General features: G+C 40.3%; 1 protein-coding gene across 7 annotated transcripts in view; it reads left to right on the plus strand.

The window, feature by feature from the left end:
- The window catches only part of astn1 (astrotactin 1), a 485,289-nt gene that overhangs the window by 433,725 nt on the left and 29,709 nt on the right, over positions 1-21,855 (plus strand). For all 7 annotated transcript variants that reach the window (XM_086272768.1, XM_086272769.1, XM_086272772.1 and 4 more), the window contains one exon: positions 19,793-19,928. In XM_086272768.1, coding sequence (XP_086128894.1) covers positions 19,793-19,928 — 136 coding nt within the window. The remainder of the gene's footprint in view (positions 1-19,792; positions 19,929-21,855) is intronic.

Genomic DNA, 21,855 nt, shown 5'->3' on the forward strand with positions numbered 1-21,855 from the left:
GAAAGTCTCTTTCCTTCAGGTATCTTTATTTTATTAAGAAATGGTGTATCTTTATCAAGTGTGATTTAGAAAGTATAAGCGCATATTTTGCATGTGGGTGTTTTGGATGTTTTAGGGGATATGGTTTACATTTTTGAGCTGAATAACACTCATAATGAATTTCTATTTACTGACTATTTTGAGTCCTGCAGATTTAATAAAGTTGGTATGTTATAAAATCCTGTTCAAGTAGTTCATGAACACATCAATCCAGTACATGTATGACGTACTGCTTCTACCAATTAACATTCACAATAGAGGTGTTGAGTTATACACGTATTGATATTAGGGCTGGGCCATATTATACCGTTCACGGTAATACCGGTATAATGTTAGGCAACGATAGGAAAATGAAATATGGCGATAGAATGGGAGTAAAACGCGCATGCGCAGTGCCTTTGTTTTCATACGCACATGGCCGATTGTTGAGTGAAACAGATGAACCAGAATTGGTTTGTAAAAATGGTGCAACTTCAGTGATGTGGAACTGGTTTGGTGTTTGTCCGTCAGATACACAACAAAGCACATTTTTTTGCAGAACATGCAAGCGGCCGTTGTTATTGTCGTATTTGTCGGACTAAGATGCTCTTAAATCTGGGAGTAATCTGGGTCCTAAACTCCGTATACTTCAGGTCAAACAACACTGCAGCATCACTTAGAGTTAAAAACTGTCTAAATTCTTTCATCTTTAATAAAACGATCAGCATTGCTGCTTTACCAGGTGTAACTATGAAGTTTAACTTCCAGGCATCCATGAAAACTAAAGTTATTACATTTAACGGAGTTAGACGTTAGCAGGAAGCTAGCGGAAGTTAGCTCGCTAGTTTCGCTAGTTACCTAAGCATGATATAGCATGTTCTGACTGAGAGATTTCTGAAAAAAATCAAACGTACAGCTCTGCTATCACTTCCAACATAAATGAAGACAGGAAACTAAACAGCAGTGACGTTTGTAGGGTTACTGAAGTTGGGCTAGCTGGTATATAATGATGTGCTACGTGATCGCTAGCGACACAGCTATGTTAGCATAACATAAACAGTGAAGCTGGAGGACGAACACTAACACTTTTCCACTTATAAAAGTTAACGTGAAGGTTCTTCATGGTTAGAGACAAATGCAATTGCATGGCAGGATGTTGTAAACGGACCAAACTTCAGTCAGGAGAACAACTGAGATAATCCATCCACAATACGAGGTTAGTCATTAATATACTGCAACAACATGGGAATAGAGCAGCTGCCAGAGAATTCAACATTAATGAATCAATGGTACAGAAATGGAGGAAGCAAGAAGAATGAGTTTAATAAAGTTTGATTTATCTGACTGCTTTGTTTCGCTTAATGTGCCTTATAATCCTGTGCACCTTATGGTCCGAAAAATACGTACTGCACACTGCAGTTTAATGTTGCAAAGCACCTCTTTTTAACTTCAGTGGATATTATACATGGTTATGCTCAGGATATGTCAGCCCATTTCTACTGGAAATGCCTTTTGGTTAAACTTTCAGCAAGGAATTTGCATTTGCACTGTTACATTTTTATAAAGCTTTAATGTACATAAAAACCAGCTTCTTGTTTAAGTGGAAATTAAATGGAAGGTTGTCTTTTTGCGCTAGTAATGTTGTGGAGTTGTATTTTGTCTCGCATCAATTATATCGTCGGTTATATCGTTATCGCAAATTTTCAAATATATATCGTGATAAATATTTTTGGCCATATCGCCCTGCTCTAATTGATATGACAGTCATAGTTTCAAGTGTATGAAGGCTCCCGTCCCATGTATGGCTTGGTCCTGCTACAGTTTAAGTAGGATAACATCCTTGTGACTTGGAAAACTTTGTGGTTACTCGTGATAAAAGTGAATTTTTCAGCAACCCAAACAGTTGTGGCAAACAATTAGCCATCCAGATGTGAGTGTATAAGAACCCCAAGCTCTCCATTACCACCTGTGGTTGGAAGGCAAGTAGTGACCTATGCAATTGCTCCTCTCAAACAACTCAGCTGTTACTTTTAATTGCCAACTAATTTATAAACACTGAGCGATTGCTAACAAATTGCAATCAGCTGGAGTCAGTTTGCACTCAAGACTGCAACCTGTCAGCAAAGCCTTTCTTTGCAGTAGGAAACGTGACTAAACTGGTTGCCAAATGTTTGTATTCTGTGCCTTTCTGCAGCTAAATCACTGCCCTGCGTCTACGTCACTATTAGTGAAGGGATTTCAGTTTCAATTCTGTGAGGCTCTGGCTGGACTGAATTTCTGTGGTCAGTAATAGATTTCCAGTTTATGTCTATTCATCACAGTTACCGTAATCATTGTATCATCATATTGCATATAATTGCCAGCTTGACCCCATTCAATCACAAACTCAGATTGTGATTGTCTGATTGCATTATAAGTCACTTTGAAGATGGCCACTGACTGTGAGCAGTTGCAGACCTGGTCCCCATTTTCAAAGTCAATGGGATTATAATTTCCTAGGACACTGTAGCAGTATTGTGGTCATGCCATGGTCTCCTTAATGTGACTGAAGCATAAGTTACACAATTAACTGCTTAACTGGAGCTTCAGCTCAAAGTGTCTACACAGTTTCTGGCAAACTAAGCTAAAGTTTGGGCTCAAATTGTGGTCATAAATATTTTAAATTGGTAAATCAAATGCGTATTTGTGAACTGAGTTTTGTAACCTTGTAAACCAAAATATCTGAATATGTTATGTTTGTAAAGATACAAAGCAAACAAAAAACTACGTGTAAAACTCTGCGCTCAACTCCCCGGGCTGTGTGTGACTTTTAACTTGCAAGTACACATTTTGACCCAATTTGTCTTTCTTTTAGCTGATTGGTCAATGTCATGTCAATCACAAATTTAACAATCCAATTAGAGAACAGATGGGTCTGTCGGTGCTTTGCTGAGCTCATCTATAGATGCACAAACATTTTCAGATATTTTGGTTTACAGGGTCACAAAACTCAGTTCACAAATACGCATTTGATTTACCAATTTAAAATATTTATGACCACAATTTGAGCCCGTACTAAAGTGACTCCCATTATCACCGTTAACTTTTCTATTATTGCAGATACTTGTCCTGCACATCTGGGAGACAGGCTGTGGCCTTGGTGTTGAGTTCATTTCATTACTAATTTGTTGTTGGCTTTGGTCGTTGCTCTTTTGCTTTTTCTCTGATTTCCAAGAACCCTGAAGAGCTGCTCCGTTAAAGTATAAAGATACACGTGGCCATACTAGACTCCATATTTTAAATCTTAGCGTTTTGGCCACTGCCATGTTGGTTTTTTAGAGCCTTATATGGAGTGTCAAGTTATTAGCAAAGGCTAGCTAATTAGCAAGCTGCACAGAGATTCGGAGTATATCCTAAGGTTTATGTTGTTTTGTAGTTATGTGACAGCATGTTTCACGTCATGAGTGTCAAGAAAGTAAGGTAACGAGCAGTGGAATTCATTTTTTTAACAGTAACAACCCCAACACTGCACTTATCGGCCAATTAGTGCTAAGTAAAAGTCTATTAAAATTGTTTAAATTGACAAAACCAAGGCACAAACTAGCAAGCCATGTTAGTCAGATCCAGGAGGATAAGATGTAAAATTAACATGAGATTCTGTGGGGAGCTGATAGACTTCTGGAGGCACTGTGTGGCTTCCTCAGCACTGGCTTCACTTCTCAACTCCTGAAGTTGCCCCTCAGTCCACAGGTGTCTGTATAGTTTCCAGTCGGACTGACTGAGTTGTGTGGCAGAGAAGGACCCACTCACACGGTGTTGCAGGTTGTCATGTGTTTATGGCTAAGTGTTTTTGGACACATTTTACTCTGGCAGCTTTTCAGCTGCGTTCCCTGCTCAGCACAGCACACCGCTCTCCTCCACTGGTCTCAGCAACATCCTCAAAAAGGGAGACACAATTAGACGATGGAGGTCAGGTGTGTCAGTCAGCCCCTGAACCCAGTACTCCACCCCTCCCCTGCAACCAAACCCCGCCATATAGTTTCTTCATTTGTAACCATCAGATTTCTTTTTTCTAATTTGTTGATGCTGATCGCTGCATAGTGACAAACTTGTGTTGTGACAGCTCTAAGCCTAAACTTGTTTGATTTTTGCCTAACACTGAAGTGCATGAGAAGTGTTAAGCAGGAAGAGACAAGCTGAAATCCTCTCTGATGCCGTACAGATAGGAGGAGGATGCAAAGAGAGACTGTGATTTCATATTGAAAAAAGCTGCCGGGAGCTATGCAGGCTTCTCCACCCACTGGAAAAGAAGCGCTAAATCTCAACAGCAAAACTCAAAAGCGGTTTGACTCCTCAACATATTTGAACCCTTTCACCTCCTTCACACTCAGCAGGCGCATAGAAGCTAACGTATAGGGTCGGGGGATTACAGAGTTTACTGAGATCAAATTCCATATCTTCGGGGCATTTAAGTTGTCAAAACTTTTAACGGCTCCCTCGCGCTGCCATTTGGACTCTCCGATGTGTGAAATTGCCCCGCGCTGCTCTAATTGCACTAAATGAAAGCTATCCAGATCTGGTTGTTGTGGCTTGGCTGTGTTAAGAAAAACACATACGTAATGTTTTATCACAGCTTGCCACCTATGCATCTCATCTTTAATGGATGATTGATTGCTTGGGAGGACACACCCTGATGCGAACACGACTGAAAAGGGTGCCTGGGTGTGGATGTGGAGTTCAGGAGAGCAGAGTGAGAGCAGGGGAGACAGGCAAACTGAAAGATGGAGAGATCTGGAGAGCCCTCTCTGCACGGCGTGGTTTTTATTTCAGCTGTCAGTCTTCTGTCATCTCCGAGAATACATCTCACACGATCTGATGTTCAATTCTTCACAGATCTCTTCTTGGCTGCCTCTACTTTCCTCTTCTGTTTTTTCCTACCAGCTCCCTCATCTTTCCTCTCATCTCCTGACCCCTCCTGTTCCGTTACTTTTCTCTTCTTAACTCTTCTCATTTAATCTTTATTCTAACCACTACCTTTTTCTTATCCTTGCCTCTTTGCTTTCAGGTTTCCAGGGGAAAAAAGAGAGGAGAGGAGGCCAGGGATGGGGCCTCCTTTTTTTATACCAGACTCATATTTCTTGCTTTTATTTTATCTTTATAATCTTCTCCTCCTTAGTCTTTGTTTTTTTCAAAGCGCATCCAGAGGGTAAACCATGGGTCAAACTAAACAACTATCTCATTAGTAAAACCTTTTCAAGCAACCATAGTTAACCTACTGCACTATAATGTACCATAATGTCTAAGTCACAGCTCTCTTATGACAAAGGAATAGTAAAACAGCTCCTCATCACGTGCAGGCTGTATTTACTGCGATAGGTTTTACAGCATGATAAATTAGGAGTTATGATGGATGCATTACAGTATCTTTGCACCATCTTTAATGATACTTTAACAGGCTTTGATATAACTGTGTAATGTGGCATTATAGATCATATTGAATCCCTGTTCTAAATAAGTGACAATGGAAATCCATCAGTGGTAATACAGAGACCTGCTTTACGCAGTCGTGGGCGTATATCCGCAGAATATAGTTTAATAAATAAAAGGCTTGCCAGTTCTGGTGAATGTAATGATGCTCAAACTTTTAATACTGTACAGCTTAAATGAACACCATCAGCCCTCTGGAGACAAATAGATCTGCTGTGTTCCAGTAGTTTGCTAATTTTGCTGTTTTTCTGCCATCGTTCCTGTTTCCCCAGGTTTCCCTGTTAAAACTAAATAAGATATTATCAAATCAGGACCAAATGTTGGACTAAGAGAATCTAATGAACAAGAAGGCAGTGGCTATCTTGACATAGATAATGTGTTTTGGGAATTTTCTCTCTATTCCTGCCTGTCCCTGTTACTCTGTCAAACGCATCACCTCCTGTGGGTGGTGGATAAGGAAAGTTAAATTGCTACATGAAAGGGAGAATTATTTTAAAAGGTATTAACCAATTGCTCGCATATTGGATTTGCATGTTAACACGGTATGAGTCATTTGTTTTCACACTGGTAATGCTGCTCTTGGAAAACCCTTCATGCTACTTCAATGGATGTAATAATATTTCATCCCTGAAGTTAATCCTCAAATGTCTTGCATGATAAATTCCAGAAGGACGGTGAAAGCAGAACATCCATTTATGGGAAAAGATCTGCAAAGACAGTACTGCTCATCTGTGCTGGAAACAAAAAAGATGACCACTTGCTTTCTCGGAATGCACAGCAGAAACAGATGTTTGCTACAAAACATCTTTTAAGCTGCGGTCTTTATCTATGAAGCACAGACCCGCTGACAGATGCACGGTTGCATTTGCTGTCCTGTAATACCGATAAATCTACACACAGTACATACAGCTGATGATCAAGAGAGTCCAGGTCTCGACTCGATGTTGAGCTGACAACACACTGTTTGTGCGGTAATCTCTTTCTTAACAAGCTTCAGGCACACAAGGTGAGATCATAGCGAAAGCGCACACATACGCTCACGCATATGCACGGTCCCAAGCAGATGTTTGCAAATAGGAAGTCTGCTTTAAGTCAGAGCACCACTCGGCTGGATCGGTCTCGCTGTGAAAACAAACATCCCCTGAGCTGGAAGCAATCCAATGATCTGACGGCTTTGATCACCCGGCGAATGAGAGGTTTGCTTAGGGTCAGTGGAACTCGGTATCCCCTCAGCAAACACATTACTCACCTGTTTACGTCATACACTTACACACAGACAAACAGGCCGACCGGAACATGTGTGCCTTATCCCCAGACCAAAATTGGGAAGAGCTTCCTCTTAGCGCTGGCAATTTCCTCAGAGCTGCCACTGCTTGACCTTTCCCACCTGCTTTCTCTTTACTGATAACACTGCAGCACGGCGCCATCCAAGTCAGGCCGGTCATTTCATGGGTAGCTGGGTGTAAATTACAATCCATTCGTCAACATGTTTAATGTAGTTTGCATGCTTGGCTTTACCCAACACCTCACTCCTTTAACTGTATGTCCAAAACTTGCCTTGGAAAAGCTTGAGCGCAGAAGGACGAACAAAAAATAATAATTTGAGGATGTTTTGAAAAAGAGCCCACTTCACCCTCACTCCACATGAAGGTTGAGTCTTACAGTTTACCCAATGATTTGATCCAACTCACCGCAGATGGTCATCACTTGACAGCTCTACACTTCTCTGTATTTGGGTGCCTGGCATAAAAACACTTGAGGCTTGGTGTTAACTGCAAAGTTCCTCATCGGTCTTTGATCTGGCAACTTCCTAGCACGCACACTTGTGAAACACCACATAAGTGAAGACGGTGTCGGTAAGTCCGCGCCTGGTATCTGGATCAATAATAAATACCGTTTGATTTTAAAATTCCATTCACTTTATCTTTTCCAACATAAGCATCAGTGTCTCCCTGTGGGTTTCAAATTGAACCCCACCCAGGGATTCCAGCAAGGCTGGCTTCTCTGAATTCATGTTCAACATAGAAACAGATGGGACTTGGAGCTTTCTGCTCTAAAACAAGCAAGATTCCTATAGTACTCAAGAGCAAACATCCAAACATTATAAAACAGCTTCTTACCTTGGATAAAAGGTGGGATGGAGAGATTCTTTCATGCTAATCTTGCTTTCCTGACGTCATCTGTAAAGGACCATAAAGAGTTTCCTTCTTAACTGCAAAGTCACAAAGTTGGAGAAGTAAATGTTTAGTTGATAATTAGCAAAAGCTGTGGCTCAACTGTTCAACACGATGCAGTGTTAAAACCACTCTGCCTCATCACAGCAGCAGATTACTACTGACGTGTTTAAAAAAAGCTTTACTGTGAGAGTGAAATGAATTTAAAAAGCCTTCAGTGGGATAAAAGACACACTATCTAATCTCTGACTAGCTCTCACCAGAATCCTGTTTCGTATGCTGGATTAGGATGTAGGGCCATACGCTTCTTTTCATGAAGGCATTGCTGAACTAACCAGTCACAGTGTCCTACTGATTTAACCTTAAGGAGAGCTGCTGTACAAGATTTCATTAGATACGCTTTGATTAAAAAGCATATGCAATTCTAGAGGCATTATAAAGACGCACATTTTTTATGTCAGAAGCTCCACTGATAAGTCAGTCTCTGCCAAACGGACATGGGATTAATGATAGACAGTTTGGTGATTGTGTTCAATTCATTTTCCATGTGGATTTGTGGTTCTTCGTGTAATTATAGAGTGCAAGAGTGCAGAGTGTGTATGGAGTTAATACCTACAGTACTTGCAAATGGACAGCAGAGTGCACTGTGCTTGTGTGGTTTGGAAAAATAAGGCCTTTTACTGCATTTACCTCAAGTGGTGCCACAGTTTGAATGGACTCAATTGCTGCAGATTTACATGTCTACACAGTCACATTGCTTGTTTTTCTCACCAGTAACTCCGTTTAGCACAACTAAAGTGAGTCAATTAAAAGTCTGAAGATATTCTTAGAAGTTTTGAGACAAAGAGAGGTGAGGCTGAGATGGTTTGGGCATATGCAAAGGAGAGATGGTGGATATATTGGACAAAGAATGTTGAATATGAAGCCGCCTGGAGGAAACAAGGAAGACCTCAGAGGAGATTGATGGATTTTCTGTTATTTTTGTTTCATTACATTTGTAGTGTGATTGGCATTGCTTACTCTCTTACCATAGTGCATTACTGGCTGGTTCAATAAAGATCACCTACAATAATATAGAGAAAAGCCCAGTCAGAGACCCACTATGAGCAAACACTTGGCAACAGTGGGAAGGAAAAACTCCCTTTTAACAAGAAGGAACCTGGGAGGAGCAGCCATCTGCCACAACCCACTGGGGGTGAGACAGGACACAAGGCACACTGTGGAAGAAAGCCATCATGGGAAATCCCCCAGCACCCTAATCCTGTTACAACGCGACTAAGGGAGCCAGAGATTTATAATAATTAATGATTTAATTAGAATCAAATGCATTAATTGTGTTAATTCAATTATTAAACTAGAATAAGATAAACTCAAGATGTCCCATCAGTGTCTGTCAACAATGTTTCATAACACTTGATTATTTTCTCAATGGTCTTGGTACCTAATTGTTAGTTTTGCAAGTGAAGTTCCAGGTATTGTAACCCTGTAAGCTTATTTGTAACATAAGAGGATTCGATGCTGAACTTCAGTGCCTTTTTTACAGGTTTTTAAAAATTATTTTCTTTACGACTATTGTAATGCATAATGTAACCATTGTCCTTTTTTTTTTATTCTACCAGTTTTCTGCAGTCACCCCAGAAAAATCAATGCTTGAAGGCCACAGTAGGATGAAAATGATCATGAAACTGCAGGACACTGATTTAACCTTTATGTTATGTTAACCTTGCTTTTATAGACCAATAATCAGAACGCAGCAAGATGGCAACCAGCTGAGTCAAGTTCCCTATTGCAAAGAGACGTGACACAAAGACTTGCACCCAGCAACGCAACTTGTCAGCAAACTGTGTTTATAAATTTTAAAGCAGTTAATTGCAAACTTTTGCAATTCTCAGAAAGAATGTAGTCAGTCAGTATCAGACTACAACTGTTTAGAGACAGGTTGCCAACTACATTGGTCGCCCAAAGTTTGAGGGTGTTTTATGCTCAACCATTGGGTTACAACAGATGCTTGAGTTGTAGACCTGAAACACCGACTGTGTGTGAGGAAAGTGAGCTAAATGAAATATTTTGAGCCTATCCCACCTTTGACAGGAGAGACAGCTGACGCCACACTGCAACCCTGAATTGGATAACTGGAAGAAGATGGATGGAAATGAAAATAGCACGGATAGAAAGTAAAAACATTCTCTGCGTTGCTTCTGAACATTTCTCCTGTTTACAGAGCTAGCTGCATTTTAATCAGCAGCGGGGTCTTCACTGTCTAATGTAGCTGAACCCAGCAGTCACATAAAACAGTCATTAAGACAGAAAATAGTCGGTGTTCTGAAGCCTCAGTGAAATGAAAAAAGTTCACACCAAAAAGCAAATGTTGCCCTCGATGAATTATTTACTTTTATTTATTTCTTAATTTTTGGCAAGTTCATAAAAAAGTGGGAAATCTGCGTGATCTGGATGACACAGCATCAGGATTCAGCTTCGCTAAACACGCAAGGAAGTAAAGCATTTGGCGCAAATCGGCGTGGATTGACACATTCGTCAACATAGAAGCATATCCGTTGCGTGAGACAAACACCTGATGGACAGCCTGGATACTGAAGCACTTAAAAATGTCGTCAGCACGAACTGTCCATAAGAGACGGCAGTTCTCTCGAGACAAACTGGAAAGAGAAAGATTTGGACTTGGAGAAGCTAAACAAGCCAAAAAACCCTCCATATAAACCACATATAAAGCAATGATGAGTGAACATGCAATGACAGGAATGACACGCATGGAGCCTTTACTTAAGAACTCCTGTTGTGTTGTTGCTAGGCGCATCCGCCCTAATCCAAGGTGTTCCATTCTTTTATTGATTCGGCCAAATCGAGTTTTAGCGTGCAAAGCCCTCTCACGGTAACTGCTATCAATTTGGTCAACCTCACTTCTATCAAATTATAAAACAATTTATCACCCCTTTGTAGATACAAATTACACCGCTGTGACGCAAATGCAGCTTTGCAGCATACATATCAAACACAAATTGAGAGAAGGCAGAAACAATTTGGAGAGCTGTTCCTCCTTTTTTTTCTTCAACATGAGGCGGTTTATATAATTAAGCCTTCAGCCGGTCTCATACTCTTCAACCTCATCTTCCTCTTTCTGTTCTGTTTATTTAACAATTACCCCTTTATCTTCAATGAAATGCTGGTCTTTAGAAGTTACAAACAGTCCCGTGCATCCAGCCAATCTCCACGGTCTGGTAGTGGTTGTGACCGCCGCTGGAGTGCCAAAAAATAAAAATGAAGGGCCCGTCAAAGATCAGATTTTGTTGTGTTGTCGGCCGCTTTTCCTTTTATCCAACGGAAAGGTAGATGACCGAGTCCAGATGTTATTTGTTAAGGGTGTTGCTGCCAGTTGTGTTGGTGTGGCTGCCAGCTGCCAATTACAGCTAGTTACAAGGAAGCTGTCTGCTTTAACAGAAGTGGATGAAATTCCAGACAGCCCTTAGTGAAACCTGTTATAGGGTGGAGAAAGGATCTCATTTGAGTCTTTACCTTTACAGGCAGAACCTGTGTGTGTTTGTGTGCACATATGTGTTCTTTCCATGGGCTTCAGGGTCTCACGTGTCTCTCTATAAACCTGACAAGGCCGATCAGCAAGCACTCCAGCGGGTGGTGAAAGAAGCTGGCAGAATTATTGGAACAAGTCTGCCAGAGATCAGTAATATCTTCCCCACTCGCTGTCTGAGGAGGGTGCACAGTATCCTGCGGGACCAACATCACCCTGCGCGCCACCTTTTCCATCTGCTGCCCTCAGGGAGAAGGTACAGGTCTATACAGGCCAGAACATCCAGACTGGCCAACAGCCTGTATCCACAGGCTGTGAGGCTCCTGAACTCTCTGCCCCCCTCTCACGGACAATAACCATATCCAACTTCTTAATAGCAATGAACTGGTCTGCATTGGTGCATCATATCTTTATTCTCTTCCCCCCCCCCTGCCCCCCCCCTCTTTCTTAAATAGATAACTATCATATCTGATATCATATCTCACAGTACAATAATATTGAATGGGTTGCATTGTTGTATTTTGTCATGTTTCTCAGGTCTTTGTCTGAATTTCTACGAACATTATTGCTAAGGATTGTCTTATTGCATTGGAGTCACACTGGGTTAAATATGTACACTTGGGTTTTAAGGGGTATTTATTATTTTCTTCTTTTTTTGGGTTGTATGGAAGCCCCAAACGCAATTTCATTGTTCTTGACAATGACAATAAATAAATAAATACTAATACTAAATACTAAATACATACTTCACATTAACTATCACGGCACATTTTAAATATCATTTCAGTTGAAGCAAGTTGCTTCCACAGCTCCACAGTCACATGCCGCACGAGTCACTGGCTCTACTTCGACTTGTGAATGAAGCATCCCAAAAGAAATCTACACTTTTTGGCTTTATAAAGAAGTATTACTGTTGAAAATACACTTGCATCTTTTTGCTTATGAATTGAGGTAATTGGTATTACTTCAGTAATACACTTAGTACTGCAGAGTTGCAACAGTTGAAATAGTAGTCCTAGATTTGATCAAGCCTAATCGTGATGGCTTTGTTCCACTTTACGTGCTCAAAATCAAAATCTGTTAGCACAGACTCAATCTAGCTGCTGCTCCTTTAGCCATACGCGCGATTCGGAGCTACTAAATCCAGATAGGCAGTGAAAGCTGCAACATACTTTTTATACTTACAGTATTTCTTTCTCACTGGATCAAACTGATAGGAAATATCAGGTTGAATTAAGCTAATGTTATAAGCCACAAGCAGGCTGTTTTTTATTTTGGAGTCAGAGCAGCAGTATATGATGCAAAATTTAACAGAACCTAACATGCAGAATTTCATGAAACGTGGCAGAGAGGTTTAGCAGGGTTAAAGAGAGACCAGCTAAATCTTGGTGCAAATCTGGTTCACTTTCATTAGGACTTCTAAATAAGTCAGTCGTTGCTATTTGCTGCCAGGTGCCCTTCTAGTTTTCAGATCAAACTATCTGATGTTTGACAGACATTAAGTTTCCACAGTGAAAAAATTATCAAGCACCTGTCCTTTCCATTAAGAAGCAGAGAAAAACAGCCGTGGATTGGCTGCATAGGTCTACACACACATACACACACTTGCACACTAAGGGTCCAGGCCTGCAGAACTGAACTGATGACAGCAGGCATGACTTCAAAAGGTGAGACATCCCATAACTCACATCATTCTCCTGGCAAACCTTGATTTTTCCAGCCAATCATACTCTAAGAATGATGAGTAAACAATTCCAGCTGAATGACAAGTTTCTCAGAGCACCTTGATTAGATCTAAAACTGGTTCTTTGGAATCTGCATGCAGCGTGCACGGTGACTCTACTTGACCTACGAAGCCGCACCTAAAGTGTCCTGTGTCGATGGCTCTCCGTGTGGATGTTCGTGCTGTAAATTTGCACCTGAGTGGAAGGTCTACCAAAAAAATCCAACTTTACTCAAATGATCACTGCGATCATAGAAACGTATTTGAAAAGACAGCAAACACAGAATTTGTGCCACTGCCAAAACCTTTAGCCATGACGGTAGTTTTCCATTCATGTTTCATTCATCCATTCAGCGGATCCATGTCCCTGGGTGTATATGTAAAATAATCAGCAATAAAACAGAAGATATATTTTATCCAAAGATTGGTGAGATTACTGTATTACAGAAGTAGCTAGCACATGAAAAACTATGTAGCCAAAGAAAATCAGATCTAAGAATACAAACAGAATCGCTCAGGAAGGTAAAAAAAAGTCAAGAAATCAGATGTAATGCAATATGATGTGGAGCTTAATATGCAAAAATCAAACAAATAACCACGGCACCATGTGGCAGCCACGCTGAAGCAGATGTTAGAGAAAGTATTCAGCTCTAGTCATCATACTCTAAGAATGTTGCAGACCCACCTGCAGAGGGTGGCGCACAGTTGGCGATGGATAATCCACTTATTATCCATCGCTATTCACCACAGCCACGGTTGTTTGATTCACCTCTGTGGCGTCTGATGGATACAGCAGAGGAACAGTAAGTAACGTGGATGAAGTGTCAGGGCCACAGAAGTCTTCCTTCACAGTTGCACAACTACTACTAATAATGTTAATATTCCATTTATATATACTTGCATACTCACTACTGAGAAACTCTCCCGCAGTGTCTGTTTACAACCTTTGCTGTGTATTCAGGAACTACCGAGCTATAATTTCTTGTTTCAGGCTGATTTAGTGATTTTGCTAAATAGACAAATTTACAGCCCTTCCCAGCTGAACCTTAAACCGTCTATCAATGTCATCCTAGGATAAGCTGGTTGGCCTTCTCTACAAATAAAATGCAGGCTCATGTTTCTCAGATACTGGGAAATAAACGCTGTTGAGAGACAATACATCAATGCATTGTGAAAAATCAGAGTTGACACAAATGTGCGCGATTTCTCTTCTTGCCAGCAGCTTCTTTTATTTTATATTTCTGTGACAGCCATAAATCTTTGTATATCCATGTTCCAATTTTTATTTGAAGCATCATTCACCTCCTGTTTTGGCACAATTTGTAACCTATTACTTATAGCGAAGGCATATTTCTCTTTATTCCACTTTTTATTGCACCAAATGTTGAGCAACGCAGACTTTAAGGACTGTGATTGACAACTGCTTTGGAAAGTGTTCCACAGTGGAAATTGGCTCTTCTTTATGTACTGTGCCTCATAGTAAATCAAAGATTTGCTCTCTTAAACTCAGGGAGTATTGCGGAGCTATTCGCAGAATGTTGAATCATAATAACCCTGGAGCAAACAGGTTTGCAGCCTAGGAGGAAACTTTAATGAAATTGCTCAGGACTCACGCTAATAGATCAGATAATGAGCTAATATCATGTAAAATGGTTTTCACGTACACTTTCCCGTTCTTAGTTTCATAGTGGCCGAGCCAGCAGTTCTCCAGCATCCAGAATCAGTTTCATCTTCATCTGTCAGCAATCATTTTGTTTCTGTGTACATTTTTATTCCTATTGTGTTGAGTCATGTCCATAAATGCCATGGCAGCACACAGTGTTACCGCTCTCCTTTGACTGAGGCATTTGTTATAGATAATTTAGGTGCACGTTTTGTTCTTTTGGCCTGCAGGCCACCCACTTCATGCATTGCTGTCATCATGACAGTGCACCGTGGGGTTCCCAAAAACTGGGCTGTATCTATTGGGCTGCAGTTCTGCTGCTTCAGGTGGTAAACTGGCAGGACGGCTACAACTCAGAGGGAAAGATTGGGTAAAAAGTAAATGGCAGTGCTTCAACCCACATCTTGTGTGTCTCAGTCCAAAGCTAATTCAAAGTGTCTATGGCATTTTCATACTTTCAGACGTTCATGTCACCACCAGCTCTGAGTTTTAATGAGCTTTTGTCTTTTGTGTGAGCAAAGGTGTGTTAAAGGATTCATGAACTGTTGGCTCGGATCAGGTCTCCTCCTCCTGCACAACTTTACAACATGTGAGAACGGCAGTTTGGGAGTAAGAGTAGACAGGGATCTGAGGACGTGAGAATGGATCACCAGTACGGACTTGGCTAGTAATTTTCCAATCACAGGAGACTGACACTGCCAAAGGCACCTTGAGATCAGTGATTGAGTTGAGGCCAAATGTGCAACATAGTTCAAAGGAACACTATGTTTTCTAGACTAGAATCATTCCTATTTATCACAACGTGGGGTCCTAGAGTTTGGAAATACCTTTGTTCAACTTTGCTCTGAGCAGAGTCCAAAAAGTACAAGAAACATGAGCAGTGTGATGTTTCAGATGGGTTGTAAAGTATCAGTCAGTATAGCCAGTGTATCACTTTATTTGGGGCTAAAATTACAACTAGCCCATACACAGAGAAAAACCCAGCTTCTCACAACTTGTGTGTCGATCTCTTTTAATGAGACTGCTCTTACAGACGAGCATTGGACAGATACTGGCATTTTGAAGAAGAACTTCTTGTGGATAAAAAGGAGAACATTGTTATATTGTGACAGGGATTTTTGAATTATGTATCCTGTCATGATCACATTATTTCTCAATGTAATTATCTCAACTAAATAAGTACTGGTTTAATAAGATTTACTAAGGAGACTTTTTAAGAAATTCTCATTTGTGTTTTCCCTGGATAGGATTTCCTTGGTGGACCACAGCGGTGGGATATATCCTGTTATCTGCATTTTCGGGATGGTGCACCTGCTATAAACCTACAACTCTGTAGCTGTTTATCTACTCGCATTCCCTCTAATTCAGACATCCAAAATGAAACACTGGAGGAATGATTGGCTGAAGTGCTGAAATTTATCATGACTGGACTTGGTTTCAAGTGGTGAACTTGATACAAACAATAACAGCTGTTTTCTACACCGACGTAACATTTTGTAAGCACTTTTAACAGCTGGGGAACTGTCACAAGCAACAGGTTCTCAGTTCAACACAACTTTAACAACTTTGCCAAGCTAACGGGATTTAAGATGCTGCTCGAAGAACACCAGCGGCTGAGTTTGTGTTCTTCCACAATTTGAAGTTTTGCTTTCATCGTGTTTGTTAAGTTTAGTTAAGTTTAGTTGTATTTGAAAGCTACGTGTTCTAGGATATGAATGAAATTTTATTTATAAAGCACCAAATAACAACAGTCACCTTAAGACTTTTTATAGTCTAAGGCAAAGACCCAACGATAACAGAGAGAAAACAGAACTAAAGAGGATTTGAAATGAATACAGTAAAAGTTTTGGTTTGTAGGCCAAATGTCAGAACAAGACTCAGAGTGTGATTCACTCTGAGTCTCTCCTTTTTAGCATCTACATGGGTGTTAAGATAAACAAGTAGAATTATAGTATCTGAACTGACGACTATCTATCACCAGGCGGATGATAAATAAGAAGCCTGAGTCTGACAGAAGACTTTCGGATGAAATAAAATGTTGTCTTGGTCCTTGGTTGATTAATAAGCTAGAGTGGAAGATTGCTGCTACTCCTCCTCCTCAGCCTGTGACTCTGACTCCGGTGTTGACCTTAACAGGTGACTATTGGTTATAAATAACATCTTACACAATGATCTATGGGGTTGTTTTCTGTGGGAGTGCAGACTTGTTATGATGGATGGCTAATTCTGAGAATTCATATTAATATGGTATTGTCTGGTTATATCAGAAATCTTCTTTCAGTATTTGATCCATATATTTAGCACTTTTTAAGATAGAGCCTCTTTTAATGTGTCTAAAATGTCTTTGCTATGTTTCTTCTTGCTGTAAAAAGCAAAGCAACTAAAAGGGGATGTAAACAGTACCGCCAGTGATATTCTTTCCATTTCTCCAGCCACTAAAAGGCAAACATGGATAAAAGTGAAAGTCACATTCAGTATTTTTTAATTTGAATGAAATGCATTTCAGTTATCCTCATAAATGCCTCCAGTATTAGACAGCTGTGGTAAACACAGCCTGTTTGTAGCACAGTAGTAAATCTCCACTGAATTATAATGTTTAGACAGACAGTAACTGTACATGAAGATTGATGTTGGATGCAGGTTCCCATTTAGAGCATTACTCGCACAGAGATTGAGAGAATTACTTCACATATTCTCGAGCTGCATCCTCCAGAGAAGGTTCAAACACTGTTTCCTTTTCATATGCCTCCTTACGGAGGAGACAGATATAGACCCACAGTGTCACTTTTCATTTACATCTCCAGCAGCGGTTATGTCTTTCGTTCAGTAAACCCCTGTTTTTCCTCCTGCTCTGTCTCAGTCTCACTTGTTTACTAGCTGGTGACACAGAGGAGGTTGACATAGATGGCCACCTTTGAGCACCTGTCATTCACACATACACATATTTTCACACGCAGAGGTGAGGTTGTGTAAAGTACGCACAGGTGACCACTTCAGGGTGTCCATCACTTCACACACAAATATTGCATAAATAAACACAGACAGGGAGTGCTTGTGCCGAGGAGGGTCACCAGTGACCACCTCAGAGCACCCATTGCTTTACACGCCTGTGCATGCACACAGATTTGGGTTTTTCCTCTGTACAGTGAAACACATCCCAGAGGCCAAGGTGCACCATTAATGCACGCACTGCCAGCTAAACATAGATGAGGTGCTGAAGAAGAGGTGCTGGAGGTGGAGGAGGAGCAAGGGGCCAAAATTCAGAAGCAGTGTGTGAAGCACCAAGTACATCCCATTAGTCACCAGCTTGATTCAACACATCATTGTGGACCACTCTTCTTTACGATTATTGAGTTCATCGAGGTTTTCATCTATTCATTCGTTTAATAGGGTTGAGATTTAGACTTTGACTAGATCACTGCAAAACCCATTCTTTTCTTTTTCAGCCATTCTGTTGTTTTTTTGCTGCTCTGCTTGAGAACATCATCCTGTAGTTTGACACAGTTTTGGCAAAACCTAAGCTATTAGACAGATGGCCTCACAGTCCACTCTAGAATACTTTGGTATACAGAAGAACTCATGGTCGACTCAACAAGTTCAAGGTGCCCACCAACATGCTTGGCAGTTGGTATGAGGTGTTTGTGCTTTACCATTGTGCATTTTGGCTAAACATTTGCACTTTGTCTCCATCTAACCAAAAGACATTGTTCCAGAAGTCTTGGGTGTTGTTCAGCTACAACCTAATCGGTGCTGCCATGTTTGTTTTAGAGAGAAAACACACTCCTCGCAACCCTTCCAAACAAACCATACCTGTTCAGGTTTTTCATGAACTGAGACTTTGAACCCAAGACGTAGGTCTTTTTTATATTTACTCAGAGCATGTCCACCCCAGAGAAGACCGACTATATGTTGGATTCTTTTCATCTTGTGAATAATACATCTTACTGTAAAGCGATAGATTTCAATTGTTTGGAATTGGCCTTATAAATTTGATAGGTAGCAACTGTTGCTTCTCTAAGATACTTGCTGATGTCTTTTCTCCTTGGCATTGTGGTAACACAACACCTGAATGCTCCAAACCTGCAAACTGCCTCTGCTTTTAGAAGTGTTAACACTTGCTGATGATCAGTTAATACAGTGTTTGATTAGCAGGACCTGCTAAGAGGTTAGCCTCTTAAATGGAATCACAGACTGCTTCAGCATTTCGGCTTGCTTTTTGTTAAATAAATGATGGCATGATGTTGTTTATCAGAGGTTGTATGTTACCTAATCTTGAGACCTGATTGTGAGACTTTTTTTCAGGAGAGCACAGAAAGGGCTTACACAAAAAAGTGGGAGGTAGAGGTGGTAAAAGAAAACTTTTACCTAAAATGTTAGTGTTGAATGTGCTGAAAAAAAGTGGGTGGACGCTGAATGAATAATACTCCCTTCGCAGCATGCAGTGTCAAGGTGCCCTTGGACACCCATCTGCAACAGTAAAGTCACTGAATGGACTGCATGTTTACAGAAGTGTTGGCGTCACAAGGAACACCGTGTTCTTTTTGCCTTTCTGTAACACGGGGGGACCCAAATCCCAGTAGCTGCATTCAAATGTTAGTGAACATGCCTATTTTTCACTTCATAAAATCTAGCTCTCTCTTATATATATATATATATATATATATATATGTGTGTATATATATATATTGTACTTCACGTGTATATTGCAGTGTAACAGTAAAATGCTCATCTGTTTTACATTTTGGGAAGACGCAGCTGAAGCTGATATGAAGATGCATAATTCGGCCCTTTAAAAAGAGAACAGGTCAATTCTTTTGCTGTATAAATTAATTTAACCATTGAAAGTTGCACAAAACAGTTAAAAAGTTCACAATTTAAAAAAACACAACTGCCCTGAGATTAAAAATAAATAATGGGTCAACAATAATCGGATTTTGACAGTTTCAAATCAGAACTCAGTATTTATTTTGAGTGAATTTAAACAAATTATTTGCTGCCTTAAAAAAATAATGGCAGAATTGTAGCAGTAGAGAAACTAACACAAAAAGTAGTACTCTGACACATATTTTAGAGGGTTAATAGCGGGTTAATTGCCATAAATAAATCATAAGCAAATCATTCATAAATTTGAAGAATTGTCTGAACTGTATGAAATACTTGGATGAATTAATCCAGAGGAATCTCCTGACTTACCTTTGTTGCAGAAACCCTTTTAAGCTTTGTGGATGACATCTTGTCCGGGGCCAGGTCTCCATGTGTGATGTTAGGTGACATCCCTGACCTACTGTCCTCCTCCATCAGTATGATTATTCGCTGCCTGGAGCCCGACACCACATACATGTAAGTATGGAGTCTGTTCTGAGCGTGTCATGTAATAAGCAAAAGTGACCCGAAATAGGCACTCTGGTGGAGTTACTTTGTGTGTGTGTGCGTGTGTGTGTGTGTTTATAAGTAGTTTTAAACCTTGTGAGCCACAAAACAACATAATAGTTAAAGAAGAACTGACTGCGTTACAGTCAGTGCGGGAGCAGCGGCTTCGCTCGTGCACGATTCGTTTGCAGTTTGGAGCATAGATGTGATTGCATCCCCTAGTCCTCCCCCAGCCTGATTGCAGCTGGGGGAGGACTATCCTCCGCCTTGAGCGCTTTGGCACGAGCTAGGTGCCCTCGGCAGCACCCACTGCTTGTTGAGAGTAAGAGCGATAAGCGCTTTCACGTCAAAAAGTTGTCATAAATGAGTCTCCAATAACACCAGAAAAAGTAGCCAGATTTGTCCCTAGTTGCTTTTTAGAAAAAAAAGTCGCTAAATATAGCGACAAAGTTGCTAAGTTGGCAACACTGGCTGTAGAAAAATAGGCTTAAAAAATTGCTTACTGCAAAAACAAAATAGCTAACTCTTTAGCTAATAAAGAGCTAATTTGTTAGCTCCAGACTGAATGTGGCATCTTTTAACTTTAAGTTCAATTTTAGTTATCAGTATTATTATTGCAAATTTTATATATTTTTGATTTTAAATCATTTGATACTTTTGAAGTTAGCACTGTTGTCCACACTATGTTTTGCTTCTTTGTTTCTTCTTCAAATGTTACAAAGTACTAGCTGCTACTAAGCTAGTTAGTTAGCAACAGCAAATAATTAAATTCTTTTGATTTTTGTTTTATTTTGTGACATCACATGCAGCACTATCAGAGAAATGTCAATGTAGCTTGTTTTTGTGGTTTTACAATCTTTCAAATCCTCTATAATGTACCTTTTGTGTACTTCTCTTGCTAAGTAACAAACTGTAGATCATGTGGTTAAATGATCATCGTGCACCATTTGTCTATTATAAGCCACTTCACTTGTGCCGCGTAATACAGTCAGAACATCTGTGGGCTTTACACATTTTCCTAAATATTTGTGCAGCCTAGGTGGATTATGTTTATTTTTTTTATATTTTTTCCCCATATTGGCATGATGGTGTCACGCAGTTCCTTCATATTTTCGGTTGCACATCCATAATGGGAATCTTCCACCATAAAGGTGGTCTATTGGATTGAGATCTAATCAATTCTGAAGCTATTTGAGTCAAGTGAACTCATTCTCATATTCAAAGAAACCAGCCTGACATGATTTTAACTTTTTGGTACGTTATCTAGCTAGTAGCAGATAGATTGTGGTCATAAATGGATGGACATGGTCTCCAACATTACTCAGGTAGGCTATGGGATTTAACAATGTTCAGTTGGTACTAATGGGCCCCAGGTGTGCCAAGAAAATATCCCCCAACACATTACATCACCAACACCAGCCTGAACCATTAATACAGCACAGGATGAACATTACTTCCATGCTTTCATGTTTTTATGCAAATTCTGAGCCTGCCATCCAAGCAGCAGAAATCGAGCCAGCACAAACTGTATCCTCAGATTCTCGGTCTGCTGCTGAGGCTCACCCGCTTCACTGTTTGACAGAGAAGCTCTTGTAAGATGGTGGCTTGAGTTACTGTTGCCTTCCTATCAGTGCAAAGCAGTTTGGCCATTTGACCTCTGGGATTAACAAGGCATTGCCACTCACTGACTATTTCCTCTTTTTCGTAAACCCTAGAGACCCTTGCAGATCAACAGTTTCTGAAATACTCAGACCAGTTTATCTGGTATTAACAACCATGCCACGTTGGCACTCCTCCTTTAACTTCAGATTCTCAGTTTGAACTTCAAAAAGTTGTTTTGAACATGACTAAGTATATGGAGCTCCCATGTGACTGATTAGATTTTTGTGCTAATGAG

The sequence above is a fragment of the Aulonocara sp. 'chitande type north' Nkhata Bay genome, linkage group LG18 (genome assembly GCF_057382095.1).
Source record: "Aulonocara sp. 'chitande type north' Nkhata Bay isolate Kocher_YH1m ecotype deep benthic linkage group LG18, A_spYH_male_GT1.1, whole genome shotgun sequence".
In the NCBI taxonomy this organism is placed as follows: domain Eukaryota; kingdom Metazoa; phylum Chordata; class Actinopteri; order Cichliformes; family Cichlidae; genus Aulonocara; species Aulonocara sp. 'chitande type north' Nkhata Bay.